At 41.7% G+C, this 23,794-nt stretch overlaps 1 protein-coding gene across 1 annotated transcript in view; it reads right to left on the reverse strand.

Annotated features, from left to right (window-relative positions):
• The window catches only part of TRPM2 (transient receptor potential cation channel subfamily M member 2), a 406,419-nt gene that overhangs the window by 60,171 nt on the left and 322,454 nt on the right, over positions 1-23,794 (reverse strand). Inside the window, exons 21-25 of the mRNA XM_077448652.1 lie at positions 22,622-22,793; positions 20,220-20,403; positions 16,752-16,933; positions 13,298-13,430; positions 11,719-11,806 (exon numbers count right to left, since the gene is read on the reverse strand). Of these exons, the coding sequence (XP_077304778.1) occupies positions 11,719-11,806; positions 13,298-13,430; positions 16,752-16,933; positions 20,220-20,403; positions 22,622-22,793 (759 nt within the window). The remainder of the gene's footprint in view (positions 1-11,718; positions 11,807-13,297; positions 13,431-16,751; positions 16,934-20,219; positions 20,404-22,621; positions 22,794-23,794) is intronic.

Here is a 23,794-nt window from a genome sequence, read left to right on the forward strand (position 1 = left end):
TGATGCTCATTGGAGTTGGCCTGGACTTGCTAGAGTGGATGTAAAAGCTGTTACAGGAGAATGGACAAGGGCCACTACCTGGTGCTATCTGTGTGCTACCTGTGTTAATCTTGGATTCAACCCCGGTCTAATAACGTGTGCCGAAGGGACTATATTTTTGCCTTTTTTTTTTTTTTTTGCTGGTGGGGGGACTATAATAGAGGGACTGTTAATATAAGACTTGTATAACAACTCTTGCCCTGGGGTTAAGTAATAGCACCTGGGGATACATGAGCTTGAACTTCGCTTTAGTAGTTAAGATAGGATGTACTCTACCAGAGTCCATCAGCCAGAGTTAAGATTAATGGCTCCCTCTCCGACCCGGTGAAGATCACGAATGGGACCAGGCAGGGCTGCCCTCTGTCCCCACTTTTGTTTTATTCTATCTCTAGAGCCGTTTATAAGAGTGGTTAAGGGAGAGGAATCGATTAGGGGATTCAGGGTACAAGACAGAGAGTTCAAGGTGGCAGCATACGCCGATGACCTGATGTTCTACCTAGTTGACCCACACACGACGTTTCCTAACCTGCTCAACGCTTTTAAGATATTTGGGTACGTATCCAATTTAAAAATCAACTATGCTAAATCGGAAGCATTGAATATAGGTCTCACCACCGAAGAGTTTGACAGGATCAAGGGGAGTTGCCCGTTTCGCTGGGAGGAAAAAGCGTTAAAATACCTGGGTGTATGGGTAGCCCCGAACGTAGCTACAATTTATGATCTCAACTTTCCCCCCTTGTTAAGACAGATAGAAGAAGACCTGCGCAAATGGGGGGCGGGATGGTTCTCCTGGTTTGGACGCGCAGCAATCCTGAAGATGTCCATCTTACCTAGACTAATATATTTATTTCGGGCACTACCAGTTAGGATCCCGAGAAGCTTTTTCAATAAATTAAATTCGCTGGCGTTGAATTTCTTGTGGAACAAAAAGAGGGCTAGGACCAGATTCACGCTGTTGACGACACCCAAAGATAAGGGAGGGATGGGCCTGCCAAATTTCAAGAACTACCAGATAGCGGCACACCTGACCAGAATAGTTGATTGGCATTGCCACAGAGACGACAAGGACTGGGTACGTTTAGAAGAAAGGTTGCTCGGACGCAGGTTGCACTTTTCTCTTTGGATCCCCTTGACCAAACTGAGGGAGGGTTTCAGCTTAAACCCCCTTACTGAGACTACACTCTCATTACTTCATATAACTATGAAACACTCAGCAGTGACGACCCAGAATAGCCCACTGACTCCGCTAAGGGATAACCCTGACTTCCTGCCGGGAATGGGTAATGCTATCTTCACCGATCAGAAGTCGGACTCCCCAAGAGTGGCAAAAAATTGCTTCACGGGGGGCAGACTGAAAGACCTATCTGTTCTTAAGAGAGACTGGGGAATACCCAACCTTCCTCTTTGGACATATTTCCAACTCAGGAGCTATGTTACCTCCTCACGACACAAGAGGGAATTTACAAGACAATTGACAGACTTTGAGGAGGTATGTGCGTCTGGCGAGAAACAAGTTAAAACCACCTCAATGGCCTATTCATGGCTACAAAACCTTTCCAAGCTCCCTGGGGATGACTCTAAGAGTAAGTGGTCTCGAGAGCTCGGTAGACAGATTACGGACTCACAATGGGGGAGCGCTTGTGCACTGGCGCACCGATGCTCGGTTAACACCAACACGCAAGAGTTGGGTTACAAACTACTGATCAGGTGGTATCATACATCAGACAGGCTTCATAGGTGGTTTCCTCAGGTGCCAGAACACTGCTGGAGGTGCCTAAGCGAGGTAGGGACACTAACACACATCTGGTGGAGTTGCCCAAAACTAACACCTTTTTGGGACGCAGTGAGGTCCATAATTAAGCAAATCACGGGCACCTCCACCACGTTAGATGCAGCTTGTTGCCTTCTACACATTACCGATACCCCACGGAAGAGATATAAAAATTCTCTTCTCAAGCATCTTTTAAATGCAGCAAAAGCATTGGTGCCGCTGCACTGGCGTTCTCCCAGAGTCCCCACAGTATCAGAATGGCTGAAAAGAGTGACAGATCTGTATATAATGGAAGAAACAGTAGCACAGGCTCATGAGAATGTGGACCTATTTCATGCTATCTGGACAACCTGGATTGTGTTCAGATACTCCAGGCAGTACACTGAGCTGCTTCAGGTTCACTAAGTCGTCCTTTGTTCTCTTCATTATTGCTCAGCAGATTACCCTGCATCCTTTTCATTCCCTATCATTCTTTCTTCCTTTTCCTTCTGTCCTTCTATCTTCTTCTCATACTATTCTCCTTCTATCTCTATTACCTTTTCTGATTATAGAAGTGGTCAGACCTACTCTGGCTACATAGTTTATTATACCACATGGTGCAATTAGACCGGATCTTTCTAAAGTTAAGCTTTGATGATGGCATATGGTTTTGGTTTGCTCAACATGCTCTAACTGTCAATGTAATATAACTGAAGCGAACTGAGTGCGTATGGACAGAGAGATCCGTGGTAAAGACAGAATCCCGTTATGTATCATATGTATCTCTTAGTAGAAATGTTATAAACCGTGCCGTTGTACTCTTGTCTTGTGTTTTGTAAGACACATGTTTCTATTTCACAAAAAAAGCTTTTGATGTGAAAAAAAAGATAGGATGTACTGGCCCTAAGAGATATAATATTAGGCCCCCTGCCCTTCCTCCCTCCTTTATAATTTTTTTTTGTTTTTTTTCCCCCTACCCTCCTTCCCCCCCTTTTTGTTTTGTTTTTTGGCTCCCCCTGAATGGAAAAAGGATACGTGAATGGTAGTGATATTTTGGGGGGTAGTGTACTATGTACGGTGCTCTGCTTGAATAATATTGTATAATACGGGGGGGGAGGCGTTTGAGGGGAGGGCGGTTTAGGGGATAGAGTGAGGGAGGGGTATCATAATAGAGCAGGGTGTGGTCAGTAGGACATAAGCGGAGAGCTATAGCTGCAGAAGACAAACTAGTAGCAATTGGGTAGAGTGAGGGGGGTTTGGTGTGCTTCCCTGCTTTCTCCACCCTCTTATAAATATGAGGGGGAAGGCGGGTAAGACAAATAAACCTCCTACCCCAGGGGCTAGCCCGGTCGGAATTCAAAGGTACATGGCCGCAAACTCAAGCACAAGGGAAGAAGAGGCGGTGAGCCCCAGGGAGGAAAAATCACTCCGGTCGGGTCCAAGTAGACAAAGGGGGGAGGAGAGCAGGGGGAACAAGAACCCTCCCATAAAGCCAACGGAGTTAAAAAAGAGTGGTGTCACCTCACAAAGCAGGGATCTAAGGCAGAAGGGTTCTCAAGGTAACGGGGGAGAAGTAAATATGGAGGAAGGAGAACTTACCCAGGAAGGGCAGGTGGAAACCCCACACCCAGAACAAGGCAAATTTGAGAGATGCTTGTGGAGATGTTCTCGAGCATGGAAACCTCTCTAAAAGCAGATATTGCGATAAGAGCAGATATCGCCCAGGTTCTGGGGAGAGTGGAGGAGATAAAAAACAGAATAGAGGCCCAAGAGCAAAAAATAGAGGATATACTCGAGCAGGTAACAGCTCTCCAGAAGGGAAACAGAACAATCAGATACAGGTTAGAAGATCAGGAGAATAGAGGCAGAAGAAAGAACTTAAGAATAAAAGGCCTCCCCGAGTCACATAACAGCTCAACGCTAAGGGAAATAGCTCAGCAAATATTTAACCCCCTCCTAGATAAAGAGGCAGGAGCCCCATTGAAAATAGATAGAATACATAGAATATCACGATCCTTCGGTTTAAGATCAGAAGCCCCGCGAGACGTGATAGTAAGATTTCATTATGTAGAAGAAAAAATGCAGGTAATGAGAAAAGTCAGAATAGCACCAGAGGTGGTATACGGGGGGTCAGAATTGCGGATCTACTCCGATTTAGCAGTAGAGACACTTGCAAGAAGGAGACGCTTAAAACCGCTCACCGAATTAATGAGGGCTGCAGATATCCCATATCAATGGGGTTTCCCGGCATGCCTCATAGGAAAGAAAGAGGGACGCTCCGCGGTTCTGCGTTTCCCGGAGGACCTCCAAGAATTTTGCGAGCGTTTAGGAATAAGCCCCATCCCACAGATAGAATGGGAAAATTAAGATAAGGTGGGGGGATTAGCACACAGACCCCATAGGGGGGAGAGGCGGGAGGATGGGGGTACCTGGAGGGTGAGAGGGAAGACCTCAAATCCCTGAAGGTAACTGAACCCAGTGCTGGGATTAGGTGGGTGGGGGAGAGGGACGGGGGGAAGGGGGGTGAGGAGGAGGAGGGGCGGTTTCTGACGGTCATAGACATGAGCCCCAGGGATTCTATGGGGGAGAGACAACCACAAATATTGGTCAAATGGACCCATAGTTCTAACGGGAAAAAAGAAGTCCTATCCAGTCTTAAGAGATGTTCCGTTATAGGACAAGGGGGTGGGGGAGGGGGGGAAGGTAGGGTTTTTTGGGGGGAATTTTCAGGCTCTTGCTGGGGTCTGATATTTGCTGTTGTTGGGGCTCTCACTCGATCCTTCCATAGGCTTAGGAAGGGCAGGTACTGCTGGGTCCACTGGACGCACCAAAAAGCAGAAGGAATTATCATTAGAAGAAAGGTATGACAGTAATCAATGTAGTTACTTATAATGTAAGGGGCCTAAACACAAAAAATAAAAGATATAGGGTAAATGATGAACTGTATTATATGGATGCAAACATAGTTTGTCTCCAAGAGACGCACCTAACACATACCTCAGGTATTAGATTGAATTCGGTAAATTTCCCGATCTGGTTTCAGGGGGACTCCCCTTCCCCTCATTCTAGAGGAATAGCAATAAGATTTAGTAAAACAATGAATTTCAGGCTGGAAGAGCGTCTAGTGGACCCGGAGGGATGGTACCTCTGCTTAAAAGGGATGCTGTTTAATATCAAATGCACAATTGTAAATGTTTATGCTCCAAATGAGAAGGCCGACAAATTTTTAAAGAAAGTGTTAAATAAAATAGAAGGGTTTAAGGAGGGCACATTGATATTGGCAGGTGATTTTAATTGGATTATAGACCCTAAAATAGATACTACAGGGGGAGGGAATAGGACATCGGAACAGAAACAGAGAAGGTTCTTAAGGGCTCTGGCTACCTATCAGTTACAGGATACCTGGAGGGTGCTGCACCCCAAAGATAGGGATTACACATGTTTCTCCTCGGTCCACGGGTCCTTCTCTAGAATCGACCATATTTTTTTGGAACACCAGTTCTTGCCGGCACTTAAGAAAGCAGAAATAAAAACAAGAACGGTATCGGACCATGCACCCCTAAAGATTCAGTTGGATTTGGAGGGAGCTCGTGGACCGAGGATAAACTGGAGGTTGAATACATCATTGCTGGAAGATGAGGCCTCAGTAAATAGGATTGATCAGGAGCTAGAACAATTTTTTAGATTGAATGATACCCCGGGAATCTCTAGTTCAACACTCCGGGAGACGCATAAAGCAGTTATAAGAGGAGTCCTAATAGGGATCGGAGCAGTGAAAAAGAGGGACAGAGAGAGGAGGAAAACCTTACTTTACGATGAAATTCAGAGACTTGAGCATTGTACGAGATCAAGGGGGATTCAAGATAAGCAGAACTTAATATCGAAAAAGAAGGAACTAGATGACTGCTTAGAACAGGACAGGAGGGCTGCTTACCATATACTCGAAAGAGACAGATATCAATGCTGAAATAAATCAAGCAGGTGGCTGGCTAGGAGGGTGAAGGAAAGGAAGAGCAGAACTTTTATTCCAAAGGTGAGAGATAAGGAGGGGGAGGTACAAAATATGCCAGATGATATAATGAACACCTTCTATGCATACTATAGGTCCCTTTATAATATTGGACAGCGGGATAACGCAGAAAGTAGAAGGTTAGAGGAGATAAAGGAATACCTGAAGGGGTTGGATCTATACAGGCTTAAACAAGAAAAAAGTGAGTCATTAGAAGCCCCAATCACAACTGAGGAGGTGGAGAGAGCAATTAAGAACACAGCTAAGTGTGGATGCCCTGGTCCCGATGGGTTCCCGATCGCCTACTATAGGACATTCCAAAAGCAGCTCGCTCCTAAATTACACGATTATTTTAACGCAGTGGGGAGAGAGGAGAGTTTTCGTGAAGAGACACTCTTGGCACATGTGGTTCTGATCCTGAAAGAAGCTAAAGATCCTCTAGCAGTGGAGAGCTATAGGCCAATCTCCCTATTAAATTCAGATATTAAATTGTTTGCCAAAATTATCGCGGAGCGATTGGGGCCTTATGTGCCAGAGTGGATTCAGAATGACCAAGGGAGGGAGGGTCGGGATAATGTCTTGAAGACAACTTTGTTAATCCAAGAAGCAATTAGGCGGGGTACCCCTACGATCCTTATGTTGGTAGACGCCAAAAAAGCATTCGATAGAGTTGATTGGGCGTACCTCTTCGAGGTATTAGAGGAGCTTGGATTAGGTGAAAGGATGAGGAGCTGGTTAAAAGCTTTATACTGCCACCCCAAAGCCAAAATAAGAATCAATGGTACCCTGTCTTGCCCCCTTGAATTGTTCAATAGGACAAGACAGGGATGCCCACTGTCCCCAATGCTGTTCATCCTATCGCAGGAACCACTCCTGGTAGCCATCAGGAAAAATCAAGATATCCAGGGAATACGAGTAGAAAGGAGGGAGTATAAGATCGCGGCCTTCGCAGATGACCTCCTGTTCTATATCGCTAACCCCAGGACTTCTATCCCAGTGGTTATGGATGAATTGCGGAAATTCGGGAAAGTGTCCAACTTTAAAGTGAATATGTCCAAATCAGAAATATTAAATCTAAATATATCACTAGAAGAACAGATTGCACTCCAAACCATATTTCCTTTTAGGTGGTGCCTGAAGGAACTGGGATACCTGGGAATAAAATTGACAGCAAAACTGGGAGACCTGTTTGAGATTAATTATATCCCCCTCCTGAACAAAATTAAACAGCATTTGGGAAGGATACAATATAAAGCCCTCTCATGGATAGGGAGAATAAATGTAGTCAAGATGTTCATCCTACCAATATTTACATATACAGTACATGTCAAATGATCCCAATATTATTACCCCAAGCATATCTAAACAAATTGAAAACCATGATTATAAGATTTATCTGGAAACAAAAAGCAGCGAGGGTGGCCTTCAATATTCTGACTAGGAGTAAAGAGAGAGGAGGTCTTGCAGCTCCAGACTTCAAAAGGTATTACGAGGCAATAGTGGTGTCACGAATTGCGGACTGGGTCCATGGTGACGGGGGGAAAGACTGGGTGGAATTAGATATTAAGTTAAGTAAAAAGAAAATAGGTGAACTAATATGGATACCGGCACGTTGTAGAGAATTAGGTCCTAATATAAGTATATTAACAAAAAATTCACTTCGGGTTTGGGATATAATAAATAAGAGGCACAATTGGGTGCACAACTGGGTGCACAACTCACCACTAATTCCGTTACTTGACACTAATTTTTTCTTACCAGGGCAAGAAGAATATTTATATTTTAGTAGATGGGCCAAGAAAGGGGATATTAGACTTCAGGACGTTATGAAGGGAAATAGATTATGCACATACGAGGAAATTATAAGTAAGTGGGGTCACAGGACACTAGATAAATGGAGATACTCACAATTATTTCACTTTGCCCAGCGGTTACCACAGCCATTACGGAGTAAGGAGACCCTTCGAAAAGTTATTAGAGAATCGCAAGTGTTTGGAAAAAAGGACCTCAAAAATATATAAAAAAAAAAAAAATATATAAAAATATATAAAAAAAACTGAAGCAGCGGATCTTAATTACCCTGGCTATATAGAGAAATGGGAAAGGGAAATTGGGCCCCTAAGGAGCAATCATCAGAGGGACAGGATAATGAGACGAACTTATTCCGTGACCATAGACTCACAAACAAGAGAGATGTCATACAAACTTTTAACAAGGTGGTATATAACTCCACAAAAAGGACATCAAATTAGTATGGAGACCCCCCCAATTTGCTGGAGAGGTTGCTCGATATTGGGAACTTTTGCTCATATGCGGTGGGAGTGCCCCTTGATACAGCAATTCTGGGGGAAAATAATAGAATAATAGAAGCTATTAAGTAGCTTTAAGTAGTGATGCAACATTCTTCACTAGCCACAACACTGCAGCAACAACATTAAATTCATGAAGAATACTTCCATTGGAAAGTGAATATTCAATTACATTACATCACTTTCATGTCCTGAATACCTCTCACAATCATAGCTCCATTTTCCTTGTCTATAGGACGAAGTTCCTATAATTACTAAATATTTGTAGCACATTTAACTTTATGATAGTGAATAAGAAGCTGTGTTCAGTTGTTTACATCCTACAGGCACGCCTTTAAGGGCATCTTTTAACCACTTCCCGCACGGTCAATAACAAATTGACATCCGGGAAGTTGTTCTGTTATCCTGACTGGGTGTCATATGACGTCCTTCAGGATAACATGCTGGCTCGCTCCCATGGGGGAGCGCATCGTGGCGATCGGTGGAGCAGTGTGTCAGTCTGACACACCGCTCCACCGATTTCGGTAAAGAGCCTCCAGCAGAGGCTCTTTACCACATGATCAGCCATGTCCAATCATGGCTGATCACGATGTAAACAGGAAAAGCCGGTGAACGGCTTTTCCTCACTCGCGTCTGACAGACACGAGTAGAAGAGAGACGATCGGTGGCTCTCCTGATGGGAGGTCTGCACTGATTGTTTATCAGTGCAGCCCCCCTCGGATGCCCGCTCTAGATCATCAGGGAAGCCGCCTGGACCGCCAGGGAAGTGGGCAAAATGTGGATGGCCAGGTATGTACCCCATGACCTTCCACATGTGAAAAGGATGCCCAATCTTTGCCAGTCAGTGCCACCAAATGGGCACTGACTGGCACCATCATGTACCAAAATAAAAACAGTGATCAGTGTCCAGCAGTGCCACCTATCAGTGTCCATCAGTGCCCATCCGTGCCACCTATCAGTGCCATCCATAAGTACCCATCAGTGCCACCCATAAGTACCCATCAGTGCTGCCTATGAGTGCCCATCAGTGCCACTTATGAGTGCCCAACAGTGCTGCATACCAGTGCCACCTATCAGTGCACATCATCAGTGCCTGTCAGTGCCACCTCATCAGTACCACCTCATTGGTACCACCTCATCGGTGCCCATCAGTGCTGTCTTATCAGTGCCCATCAATGCAGCCATATCGGTGCCCGTCATTGAAGAAGAAAACTTACTTATTTACAAAAATTTTTAACATAAACAAAGAAAAACTTTTTTTTTTTCAAAACTTTTGGTATTTTTTTATTTATTGCGCAAAAAATAAAATTGCAGAGGTGATCAAATACCACCAAAAGAAAGCTCTATTTGTGGGAACAAAATGATAAAAAAAATTGTTTGGGTACAGTGTAGCATAATGGTGCAATTGTCATTCAAATTGCTGCAGCGCTGAAAGCTGAAAATTGGCTTGGGCAGGAAGGTGTCTAAGTGCCTGGTATTGAAGTGGTTAAGCATGTTATTAAAAGAAGCCATGCATTACACCTATATTTAACTTAAAGAGGAGGTCCAGCCCCCCTCACAATAAATTTATAGTGAGCAGCTATCAATACTGCAGCTGCTGACTTTTATTACTGTATATGGACACTTACTTGTTCAGGGAGCCCGCAATGTCAGCACTCCCGCTGATCCTGATAATGAAACCCGGTTCCCTACTGTGCATGCGCAAACTGCGGTGCGCTTTTTAATTGGTTCGGCGACAGAGGAAGGAGGAGGGGGCTGAACTTCCGAGAGACCAGGCCACGGCCCCGTCTCCCGAAGAAGGGAACTGTACCTGTCAAAAATAGGCACCTGTTCCCCCCTCCTTCCTGAAATGCACCAAATGTGCCACCCGAGGGGGGGTGGAAGACGGATAAGCAGAAGTTCCACTTTTGAGTGGAACTCCACTTTAAGCCTAATTAAAATAACTGCTTCCTGCTAAATGGTATTTTTTGTTTGTATTGGAGCATGTCTGCTAGGGCAGTCTACAGCACCTCATGCGTTCTGTTTGGCAATCCCTTGAAAAATTACTTTGCTTAGAAAAAGAACAAAGCTAGCTGGTAAATGTAATTTAATAGTAACAGAGAATGCATTAAGGTAAAAAAAGTTTTTGACTTTGGAACCACTTTGAGCCTTATTAAAAAAAGCTTCTCAGTGCTGAATGGTATTTTTAATAAAATGGTACATGTTGGTACATGTTCCCCTTGGCAGTGCCCAGCTACGTATGCTTTTTTTGCTAATTTTTTGCCTATTAGCTTTGAAAATTAACAGAAATTATTTTCAAGATTCACCTACCATTTACTTCAACTGGGTTCACAATAAAGTTCACAGTGGAAACATAAAGTCCATTTAACTAGCTGATATGTCCTTTCCAGTAACTATTGTTTAAACAGCACTTTATCTTCTTGTTCAGATACTGAGAGTCCCAATAAGTGCATGTGGCAACAGCACAAATCTCCAATGGGTGCGGTGAAAAACACACACTGATAATGATAAATCCAGTGACAGTGATCCCTCCACCACAGGAAAAGATGGATTCTCACCTCATAAATTCAACCTGAAACAGGTCACATAGCAATAAACAGATCACTAGGCAGAAGGATCCCCACTCTGGAAATCGTCCTTGAATCCACACTCAATATGATATTCAACCATATAAATAAAGCATGCAGAAAGTTGATCAACTCAGGCCTCACAGGGAGTTCAATCCTTCTCCGGTAATCCACTAGAAAGTCTGAAGACAGCCTGAAATGCATAAGGTGGTTTGCTGATGCCATAAGCACGCTAGCGAACCGCAGTATTTTTGGATTTTTAAGAAGACAGCTGTATTTTGCATTGCATTTTTAATAAATCGCTCATCCCTACATACTTCACCATGAGAGTTTTATTTTTATGGTGGTGACTCTTTCTTCTATCAAGTTTTTTTTATTTTTATTATGATTTGTGAAAACTCTGCAGTCCTGGAAAGAGGAGGAGGAATCCTGATGTCCATCCTGTGGCTGTGTGATCTGCTCTACATTGGAGGGATACCTTGATGCTTGGCCGTGCAGTTGGATCGTTCTGGTGGATTACGGGAGAAGGATTGAGCTCCCTGTGAGGCCTGAGTTAATCAACTTTCTGCATGCTTTATTTATATGGTTGAATGAATATCATTGAGTGTGGATTTGAGGATGATTTCCATAATAGGCATGGTGATCTGTTTATTGCTATGTGACCTTTTTCAGGTCAAATTGATGAGGTGAGAGGCCATCTTTTCCTGTGGTGGAGGGATCACTGTCACTGGATTTATCATTATCAGTGTGTGTTTTTCACCACACTCATTGGAGATTTGTGCTGTTGCCACATGCACTTATTGAGACTCTCAGATATATATATTTATTTGGAAATTTATTATGGACATTTATGAATTTCGCAGCACTGTTGTATTTTAAATGTGTATTTGAGGTATTTGTTTGAGTTAACCTTGAGTGGCAGCTTGCAGTTCACTTTCAATTCTAATTTTATGTTTTATGTGTCAGCGCTGAATATCCTTTTATTATTTTTTCTTGTTCAGATACTGTATAAAAATGTTGTGAGACTATATCAAATTACATTACCTGTTCCTCCAAGAAAACTAATCTGTTTTCCATGGATCCATTTCTTTTCACTTGATCCAATTCCAGCATGTCCACAACTGTATTTACTCTTACAATAAAGAAAGAAATCACATGAAATAAAATAGTGTATTACTACTTAGTAACCATCGTTCAACATCTGCCAATTTGCTTTACATAAAATAATGTAACAATTTATGCTACCTTTAGGGCTTGTGTTAACAAACACAATGCGTTCACAATTTGTTTGCTTCAAATGGGCTTTGCATTCTATGTAAACCAAATGCACCTGTCAATCAATTTTGCATGAAGAGTCTCAAACCGATGTCAAATAGATGTCATTGATAGAAGCTCAGAGCCTGTGAAAACAAGCCCTTATAAACAAGCCTCACTGCCTACTTTAACAAAACCATCCCTTTTCCAAAAATTTTGTTGATTCAGAACTTTTAGCCCACGTACACACGGTCAGAGAATCTGTCGGAATGAGTCTTATCGGACCGTGTCGTCAGATGATCCGACTGTGTGTGATATGCATCGGACTGATTCCGTCCGAATCAATTTTCCAACATGTTGGAAATATTTCCCGACCAACTGGGCCGGACGGACCTAATCCGATCATGTGTAGAGCATTTTCATCGGACCAAGTGCCACGCATGCTCAGATCAAATTCCTACATCAAAGCTATTGGTTACTAGCCTGAATGTAGTCCCATCGTAACGAAATTACGTCATCACATTCTGAAAGATCGGATTTTTCGCCAACTTGGCCCGACCGTGTGTATGCAACAGTTTTGGACACAATCCGTTGGACTAAATCCGACGGGCAAAATCCGACGGATTTGGTTGGCAAAATCTCCGACCGTATGTACGTGGGCTAAGAATGCACATCATTCAACCTTGATGCACCAGTGCATTGCTCTGTAGTAAGCAAGTGCATAAACTTTTCTGATGTCAACCCTCAAAGATACCTGCATCTGTCTTCAAATATGGGATCAGTTTCCTAATCTTTGCTCAGACATTCTGGGGTATGTTTTTTGGCAACAATAAATTGTCACATATCATTATATTTTCAAAGCCCAGTTGAATTGAGGGATGCTCAATGTGGTGTGTTGAGGTGGCATTCCTTTAAAATGGAATCCTAATATTGTACAAGTACAGTAGATACTAACAAACACTTCAGCACACAACTCACACACTGGGAGATGTGGTAGACTTCATTAGCAAAAAAAAAAAAGTGTAAATAAGGTTCTCTTTTAATGGCTGTGTGTAGGCCTACATGAATGAGATGCCTTAAAGTGAATCCCCAAACAAAAATGTAGTATATTACAGTATAACAGTGTGTGAATAATTCCCTTCCCTCAGAGCAGGTGAATTTTGAGTCAACTGTGTAATCAACTATACAACTAGGATCACAGTGGCACTGCCATCATTTCCTGCAGTGTCTGCAGCATGATGAGTGTGCCAGAATGGGCCCCGTTCTACAAAGCCAATGCAAAAGTTCAGCCTTGATTTTATTATGTATTAGTATAGTTTTTCTATTAGGTTTTTCATTCTTCTTAAAAAGCCTATAGTGCAGTCCTTACTTCTTAGAAGTATCTCTAATCTTCTGCTCTGTGCTTTGCTTCATTTGCTTTTGAAGATGTTGTAAGTAATTTTCCTTGAGATAAGTTTCCCAGGAAAGGAGAGCAGTTTCTTCATTCTTTTCCAATTTTTCTTCTAACAGAAATTACAGTAAGCAACAAAGATTAGATACATTTTGTAAGGCAACTACACCACATATTGATGATAAGGGCTGTTAAACAGATTTTATTTTTAACCTATATAAACCATTTTATTATCCAAACTAATCATCAGGTAATGTTATGAACCCAAAAGGTAGAAATACAAGGACGAGGGATGTAATTAGCAGCGACAAGGTACAGCTAAAAAAAAAACAATCAAGGGTCAGGCAAACGATAGTATTAAAATGTTACTAAACCCAGGGCCCAGCATTCACTACATCATTCAGTACACCCAGGCCCCAGCATTCACTACATCATTCAGTACACAGAACATGGAAATGCAATTATTTTAGTAATTACCTTTTCTCCTCAGCATTATATACTGTAGCTGTCTTGTGACTTCTATCAGTGTCCAATCAAGCACTGGTTAAAGCTTGTAGGAGGAGTTTTCATTCTCCTCTGACTGTCCTATGAGGCTGCAGGACCCCTGACCCTCTGTCTGTACAGTGCTGATTGGCCCTGTGCTGATCACATGCACCCTCCCAAAAAATAAAAACTCCCTAGCAATACACACCAAAACTGAGCATGTGCAGAGTGCCTCCTAGGGCTCTGTTCTATCAGGAGATGGATTGAGGACAGTAAAAGAAGGGGAAGGTCAGAGAAAACAGGATCAAGCAGCCTTTTTACACAATGTGGAGGATTAACCCCTTAGGTTCCACAGTGAGTATAACAGGCATGATTGATGAATTTCCTGTTGTGGGTTTAGCGACACTTTAATGACAAGTGAAAATATTGACCAAGTAAGATTTCTGTAGGTATACAATGTGGCTTATATTTAAAGATCATTGACTGATGTAAATGCATGAGCTTGTTCATTAGGCTCTATTAATGATAATGAAATTCATGTAAAGTACCTTAATTACTTACCTTTTCAGCAGCACCCTCTGCTATCATCTTCCAGTAGGCATCACTCCTCCTAGTACCAGTTTGCGCCTCTGTTGCTGGACAATGGGATATGGTGAATGCCTCCTGACTGGCTGTCTTGCATGCTGGGCAATGAGCTGTGGAGGACACATCCTGGCTCCTTCCACCACCGAGCCAGCCATCTGTACTTCCCCCAGTCAGTTGCTGGGCAATGGGATTTGTTACACCCCTCTGGTTCCAGATTTGGCTCAAGGCACAGGAGGCACCTTAGTCAAACCCTACAACCCCATACCTGCCCTAAGCGTTCTAGCTACTCAAGCGCACCTGATCTGTTTGTTTATCCCTGTCCCTGTCCTCTGCTATGTCTCAGAATACACCTACTATCTTCTGACCTTTGCTACATTCTTGGATTGTGCCTACTGTCTGCTGCAAGCCCTTAGCTCTGTAGAATGATGTGGGCATGGAAGATCTCCTCTGCTGTTAAGCCAAATTGCTCCTGCTCTGCCCTTGTCTGCATCTGGGTTTAGGTGAATCACTGAGCAGTCCACCCTCATAACTCATAAATAAAAAGGAGGAATTCACTTCACTCTGATAGCATCACACAAACTCCAATTTATTAAGGCCAACAATCACTATAACAGTCCCACAGTGACCTTCCTGTTAACTAATTTCACCCGAAAAGGGCTTACTCACCCTTTTGGATGAAACACATTAGAGGGGTAAGCCCTATCAGGTGTAACGTGTTAGCTGGGAAGTCCTGAAGGCTGGGACTGTCATAGTGATTGTCGGCTGTAATAAATTGGAGTCTGTGTGATGCTAATGGAGTGCAGAGAATCCCTGACCTTGGCTACATTTTCAGATTCCTCAGTCTGCCCACTGCCTAACTAGCTCCTCCCTGTCCACCTGTCCAGTGGTGTGTCTGCCATCCTATATAGTATGTCTCCATCATCGCATGATTCAGTCTTCCTTAACTTTACTTTAGGTCTGCTTATTGCGTTTTACAACTAGAGTATATAGTTTTGTGTATTAAGTCCTGGGGGCAACCTACTACTGGTAGGCCTGCCTCCCTTTATGGAAGGTGGCTGCCAGAGGCATGACCAGAACCTTCAGGGCCCCAGTGCAAGAAACCATGAAGGGCCCTTCTGACCCCCAGCCAGGGCTTATCCCTCTGAGCCTGGGCCCTTTACTCCCATCACGGGCCATTTATTAAGGTCCTGCAGTGGGATACTTTCACATGTTCCTGCTGTCTTGCCCCCCCAGTGGTGGAATGCCAGGGCCTAGTCACAAGTTATGAATGGACACAGGACCAATCCCTCACTGTGTCCATTCAGAAAAAGAAGGGGCCAGTAAATGACAAATTTACCGGTCCCTACCCCCCTCTCCATCTTAAAAGCATCCCCTGCAGCAGCCAATGGGAAGGGGGTGACCAGGGAAGCAGACATGACCAGGAGGCAGCAGGATAGGAGAGGCAGTGGGGGCAGCATATAGAGAAAGCAATGCCATCCATCTTTCTCCAGCAGCCTCTAAATGCTTGTAGAAGGGAGAGGATAAGAAGCAGGCTTTCAGCTGCTGCAGGAGGAAGATGGAGGGCATTAATACCTTGACATGCTGCCTCTGGTACCCCTCATATCCAGGTGTAAATGGGAGTTGCATGGGCCACCTGGAGCATGGGGCTGGGTCGCAATTGCAACCCCTATGACCCCTGTAGTTATGCCCCTGGTGGCTGCTATAGGGGAAGTTACACTAGCCCACCAATTACTCTGATTGGTGTGCCTACATCCAGACATTACAATGTAAAGAGCCTGAAATGTGGAGTATATGCAGAACATGAAATAATATTTCCACCAAAGTACAGTATAATGCCATAGACTATTGTCTGCCATTCAAAAGTGACAACCTAAAGCTAAATTCCAGGCACATACAGTTTAATGCAAGTAGGTAATGATTAGAAATGTTAAATAAATGTATAAATGCTACTAATATACAACTGCAGTACATGAATGTGGTTTGATACCTGCCTGTCATAATCATCTGTACAGTATCATCTGTACAGTAAGGCTCGGACTGGGAGACAGAGGCAACATTCTGAGGCAATCAGGCTCTGCTACATGCACATGTGCTTATAAGGAACATACTAACACTGGGTAAGAGGAAAGTGATAACTTCATCAGTCTATTACTGTTCCTTTATTGTCCAAGCACAGGCTGTGGAGAACGGGAAGTCTAACTCAGGGCTGTGTAAATCTCAGTTTCGTTTGAACAAATATCAGCTACTTTGACAAGTAAAGCAGCTCCATATGTATTACAACTGTGTATTCAGCTGTTTGCCTGGAATTCAACTTAAAGACTAGACTAAGGCCAGACTAATGAGACTAATGCGAATAAGTTCTTACTAAGTTGCCTTTGTCTTCCTGCAGGTTCGTGAAGAATGACGTTTTTGATAAACTGATGCAGATGACTAAGGAGAATAAAGGGTGGAGGGGCAGGTGGCCGACCGTGATACTCTTCAATTAAATCATGTCGCTGGAATTTCCAGATCTGATCTGTATGTTCCTGAACCTGTTGAAAAGTGTAGCTAAAAAATACACCTAGATTAATTAACAGGATAAGAAAAATGATTGAATAACCAAACATTGAGTATAAAAATCATCTAACAAATTATTATGCTATTTTTAACGTGTATCTATTCATACAAAACTGTCAAAAAATAACAGTACAATGTAGAACACAGTGCATGATGGAGATGAGCAAACCTTAAAATCTGCTTCACTGACATTAGCTCCCGCAAGCTGATTTACAGAGCCTATATCTCACAAAGATTTTCAAACTTCTTTTATTTTTTCGGATATTTACTTTTCTGTGTGAGCTATAACTCAGAACACTTCTCCTTGAAAAGCAAAGAAGAAAATTACTTTTTGCTAAACAACTTTTTATGTTAGTGTGCGCATATCTCAGAGAAGGGGAGGTGGAATAAAGAGTCAATCCTCTGACATATTCAGCTATGTGTGCAATTTCACATTCAGCTAAATAAAGTCTTTTTAAGCAAAGCAGTTAAGGTTAGACTTCCAAAATATGTGCCTAAAAAGTAGGAAGGGAGGAAGAGACACCTGATGTCCAAAAAATGCTTATTTGAAGGTAGGCTAAAGGTGTTTACAAAATTTGTGATATGTTCATCAAGCCAATGCTTTTCAGGGCTATTGAGTACAAAAAACATGAAAGAATGCATGGAAAACAGATATATAAAAATGAGGTATAAGAGCAAAAATGCATTTTGATTTACATACTTTTTTTGTAATATAATCTCAATTGTTTTGACATTTCTTTTTTTCCTTTTTCTTGTTCTTTGTTTCTGATGTTTTTGTTGTGATGGTTTTTGGGTGCCCTACTTGCTGACTCGGAAGGGGGGGGGGGGGTTCTTTTGGTTGATCTGCATTGGCATCCTCACTTGTGGTGATTTTCCAGATCTTAGTGCCATGCTTGCTGTCCCTCTTTTGAGCAGGGGTGGTGTTCCCTGGCCTGATTTTTCCATATTTAAGGCTTTGGAGACACTGGTCTCCAATATGGCCACCACATGGCGCCATGCATGCATGTGACATCACTGTGGCCAATTTTCCGTGGTTCAGCATTAATGGGGCGGTGCTGGAGGGCGCCGCTCTGTACAACTGTGAGCTGCAACTTTGACGATCCTTTCACCATGGCTAGACGTGTTGGTTTTTGGGGGAGAGGTTTCCTCCTCTTCCTGCTTTTAGTGTATTTAATGTAGCCCATCCAGCAGCATAGCTGACACTGCTTGCTTGTTGCTGGATTGTTGTGTGGCCATGCTGCCAGATGGGCCTTGTATATGGTTAGGATTAGGTAAGTTTGTTTGTTCTTTCATTCAATTTTAATCTTTGACATGTTTGGGTAATCTTTTTTCTTGTTTTGGTTGTTGGTCTTTTTTTTCCCTCTATTGGTCATATTTATTCATTTATTGCTGCAACGTTGGTTGCAGATGTTTGAAGTTTTTCAGTGAACGTCCTGTAAACCAAACTGCTCCATTTGCTGCTTACAACCTCCACAGTAGTACAGAAGAGAATGGTGTCCATTAACACTGTGGCTTGCCGCTTTTTGGGTCTCTACTCTGGAAGCACCCATCAAGCACAAAGGGGGATACATACTGGTAATGACATGGCATAGAGCCTATATGCTTGCTGGCTTTCCAATTATGGTGATACCAAATTGTGTGGTAAATCATGTATCTAGTATTTGAAGTGGGTAAGAGGCATTTTTCTGTTTTGAGCTTTAAAAAAGGAGCTTTTGGAAAATAAAAATACAGAATAAACAGATTGAATTGCAATGAATTTTGGGAATGGATCCGTCAAGTTAAAAAGAATGCAGATTTCAAGATTTACAAATCTTAATTTTGACTTAATAAAAAAATGTGTGTGAAAATTTGACTTGTCACCATAGCAACTAATAATTTGCTATCCTACATTTCTTCGCTAAGGAATACAAATGAAAAACAATATATAAAGACTATCTATATGATCGAGTCACAGTCACTTCCTAGTACTTCTGTTGCTTTATAGTACTCTTAATCTTGAGGGGTGGTAATGGTAATGAATACTTTGTTGTATTTTGGTAAAACTGCTACCACCTTTCAGTTCTTGATTTTACCATGTATTTCTTTTCAGCATTATTTTTCTGTAACTTAATTATGAAATCTGCCCAAAATAAAATACTGATTTTCAAGACTGCTAAAAGGATAAGTCCAGTTATCAATAAAAAGTCCCCAGTCTGCACTCCCTACTCCTTAACTTACCCTAGGCTAAATCTTCTCCACCCAACGGCTTGCTTTCCAAGGTATCTGCATTTGCATCACACTGCCGTGCCTGTCCAATAACTTCCCTTACCCTTAAATGGCTGTACCCATACCATTGGAGTAAGACCCTATTCAAGTATATGAAAGGTTACTGTGCAGGAAGCACTTATAAGATTTTTGCATAGAGGTTGTACACACAACAGGATGCTACCACCATAATAGAAATGTAAGTGGGCATGTGGTTGGGGGACATTTTAGCTTACAGTATATTAGTGGGGTAGGGAGTGGCAACTGGGAAATTTATATCTAAACCTGCCCTTTAACCAATGTGAGCCGATAAACATGTGGCATCTGTTTGTTGATAATTTTTGTATGACAAAGTAAAAATATTATATGAGCTAAAGGCAGGAATTATGCATTTAAAAGGGAAGCCTAAAAACAATGTGAAGGGTAACATGGACCTGGGGCATCTGAAGCTGAACACAAATATTTGAGAAGACTGATGAAGCACTTCATTCTGCCTTGGCAGTTGTACTTCACTATGGCACCTCGGTAAAAAAAAAAAAAAAAGAGATGACATGAGATGACAGAAATAGTGACATTCCTTAACAAATAAAATGTCAAAACATTAGATGAACATATGTACTGTATGTATAATAAAAAATATTTGTCTTAAATACATTTTATGCACTTACAACTAAAGCAAGGTATACATGCAGAGTTTTTTTGTTTTTTTGTTTAACCAGTGGGTTGAACAAAAAAAACTTCACAGATCCCCATACAAGCAATGTGGTTTCGGGGATCTCCCCCACTGTGCTATTGTATTCTAACAGTGTGGATTACCCTTTTCGTCAGAATACATTGATCAGTGCTGTAGCAGCTGATCTGGTTTTCCAAAAAAAGGTTTGACAGATGCCAGTCTAATGACCAGCTATTCTTGAACAACCAGGGCTAAACACATACCAAAATGCGTCTTGTTCCTGTTGAACCAGTCAAATTTCGATATGTTTATACCCAGCTTAAATGTGAGTTATCAGATTTTGCATAAAGAGTGACTTACTTAAACATAGCAATGAGAAGGTTTAGGAGAAGAATGTTGGTGAACAATAAGTAGAGGCACAGTAATAAAACAGTCAGCCACTGTGGAAATACTGGCTGGTGATTCTCCTTATTAGATTCAGGACATTTCTGTTTGTTTGGATCTGTCCCATTTACAGTGCATTGGTCAAGACTAAAATTCACTCCTATAAATAAAACAAATTATAGTACAATAAGTTAGCAAGCTGTTTTTTTTACTAGTTGAATTATTCAGAATTAATACATATTGGAATGTAAGCAGAACTAAACCCTCCTATTCTTTTCAGCCAAAGAAGCTGCCATCTTAGCCTCTGTTTGATCTGCATTTGCCAGATATGATCAGCTGTGACAACAGCCATTTGATGGCTGGACAGTTTGGATGAGAGCGCAAAAGTACTCTGTAAAGTGTAATAGTTCTGGGAAACAGTTACATAAATTAGATTTAGTTCTGCTTCAACATGAGAAACTGAATTTCTGAGAACTGGACTCAAGACATGTCTAAAAACACAATTTAGTTCAGTTAAAAATTCAGTAATAAATTCATCTGAAAAAATTTAAAATAGTTAAAGCTTGCTGTTAAGTTTTCAGTAAATTTACAGACAGTTTGTAAAAAACAGGCACTTTTCTCCAGTCTATAAATTTCTGTAGACAGGAGAAAAGTGCCCATAAGAATCCTCTTGTCTGTGACTCTGATCTATGGGGCCAGCCAATTAGAGAACTGCTGGGCTTGGCCTTAGATTGGGCGATAGGGCAGGTCTAGGTGCATGCCTGCGCATTGACATCATGGTGTTCATCAGGTGTGGCTTATATTGATACGCCCCGCCATATAAGTTGAGGCCAAGCTCGGCAGCTGACTAATCGGTTGGCTTTGGAACTGTGCCATGCACAGTACAGAAACAGCTACAAGAATTATTTTTTAAGCGTTTTTCAGCCAGTCACTTGTGGCCTGTCAGTGGTGAAGCATTTATCCCAAAAGGAAGAAAAAAATGTTTCTATAAATCAGTGATGGCGAACCTTGGCACCCCAGATGTTTTGGAACTACATTTCCCATGATGCTCCACTACACTGCAGAGTGCCTGAGCATCATGGGAAATGTAGTTCCAAAACATCTGGAGTGCCAAGGTTCACCATCACTGCTATAAATGCTTAAAAAGTGTTTTCCTGGAATCATCTTAAATTTTTAGTCACTTTTGTAAAGTCCATCTAAATCTACTAGTCCATCTAACACTACCCTCTCCACAGATTAACGTTGCAGCTGTCTAAGGGCGGCTACAATGCGCCTCCATAGATACAGTGGAGGGGTGATCGTAGCATCACTAAGACAGAAAGAGGTTGATTTACTAACACTTAAGTGTGCAAAATCTGGTGTAGATCTACATAGAAGCCAATCAGCATCCAGTTTTTTTTTGTCAAAGCTTAAATGAACAAGCTAAAGCTGATTGGCTACCAATTACAACTGCACCAGATTTGGCACTCTCCAGTTTTAGTAAATCAGCCCTACAGTGTGTTACTGGTTGGCTCACCAGGGGAAAAAAGAGGGGAAAAGAGACTAAAAAAACAGAAACCTAAATTAATCACAACATCTAAGGATTGGTAACCTACAATTTATTTAGTGATTGTGTTTTGAGTTTAGAAATGCTTTAAATGCTAATATAAGTACCAATATTTATTTTTATATTAGTTTCATGATGTTCTGTGTATAGCAGCACACTTTGCTTTGCACAATGCTTTTAGCCTTAGCCTTGGTTCACACGAATGCAACATGTGCTCCGACTATGTGAGCACATGTTGCATGAGAAGTTGTGCCTCATTTAGTGCAATGGAACTGTTCTAAAAGGAGTGACTTGAATTGCTCTGACTTAGAAAAAAGGTTCCTGCCCTACTTGTGGTCTGACTTTGGCATGACTTGCATTGACTTCTGTTAAAGAAGTCGTATGCAAGTTGTGTCAAAGTCACGCTGGGATGTTGGCTTCAAATACTGTACCCATATGACATTTTTATAGTTTTTTTTCCACACAATTACAGCTTTCTTTTGCCACTGGGTTTTTTTTTTTGCTAAATAAACAAAAAAAGACCAAAATTCTTGAAAAAAATCGTGTTTTCTTAGTTTCTGTTATAAAATTGTGCAAATAAATAATCCTCAAAGTCACGGCAGTGTGAACCGGGGGCCTAACACTATGAACAGATTTACAAGTAGACAGAGAACAGTGATGACCTAGTAAGTAATCTGTTAATCCTCCTTTGTCCAATCAATGGACTTGGGGGGTGTTGGTGACCAAGAAGTATAATTGCAAGAGTGACAAGTAAGGCCACTGAACTAGCTATGCAGTCTTGTGTGTTATTTACGATTATCAGACATATTGCCATAATTACTTGACTTCATACCATCTATATAAGAAGGAATTTGCCCAAATAATGTCATGTAGGAATGGTAAACAACTCCACGGAATATCCAGTCAACCCTTATCTCATTGTGAATCAATATTGCTTGTTTTGCAACTCCAAAGGATATCACCCAAACAGCCAAGAGGAAAAGGAAAAAGAAGACATCTTTCATCTGTGCTTGGGAAAAGAAACAGATTGATTGCGTTATGTATGTTTACATGCAAGAGGGTGTGAATGTATTGTAAACTAGACATGTGCAGACTGAAATATTTTGTTTCGGAATTTCGTTTTTGTCCGAAAAATACATTTATTTAGTTACTCCCGAAATTCGTTTTTATTTATTTTGTTTTTCATGAAAAAATTGCATTCGTCCGAAAATCCAAATGAATTAAGGTCAAATCTGTCATTGAAGGCTCACAGTGTCTGTCGAATGTTTAACCTCCCTAGCGGTAATCCCGAGTCTGGCTCAGGCTGCAATTTCAGTACCACGAGTGGTAACCCCGAGCCAGACTTGGGATCGCATCGCTGGATACAGGGAGGATACAGGGAGAGGTTACTTACCTTGTCCCCTGGATCCAGAGATGTCCTCCACGCTGTGTGTGCGAGCTGTCCTCCGTTCGATTCACACACTGTCACGAGTGCCGCCAAGCTACGTTTCCTGCGACGTTACAACGCATGGGAGCGGAGATTGGCTCCAAATTCAAAAAAGTTAAAATACACAAAACACATACAGTACTGTATAAAAAGCAGACAGACTGTATAAAAAATACACATCCCTATTGTCCCTAGCGGTCTGTCAAGTGCCCTGCATGTAGTTTTATATTATAAATACTGTTTTTTTCTGCCTGGAATTTGGAGATTGTCCATAGCAACCATAAAGTGTCCCTTTATGTCAAAAGGGATTTTAGACCAACTAGAAAACTTATAAATTATAATCACTTGCAGAATTGAGCGATAGCGATTTGCGGGGAAATTCGTCATCAAACACTAAATCTAATGACAGTGACAATTCTGCAAATGAGCAAATTTCAGTATTTTTGGATTTGATTACATTATTGAATAATTTTTATTATTATTATCATTATTTATTATATTATAAACTTTATCATACCCGGGATGTCTACTAGACTCTTGTTTGAACAGATTTAAAAGAGTTATTCCTAAGAATTGCAG

Source organism: Lithobates pipiens, unplaced genomic scaffold (genome assembly GCF_037356315.1).
Source record: "Lithobates pipiens isolate NorthernLeopardFrog02 unplaced genomic scaffold, aLitPip1_a1.2 Scaffold_22, whole genome shotgun sequence".
Taxonomy (NCBI): domain Eukaryota; kingdom Metazoa; phylum Chordata; class Amphibia; order Anura; family Ranidae; genus Lithobates; species Lithobates pipiens.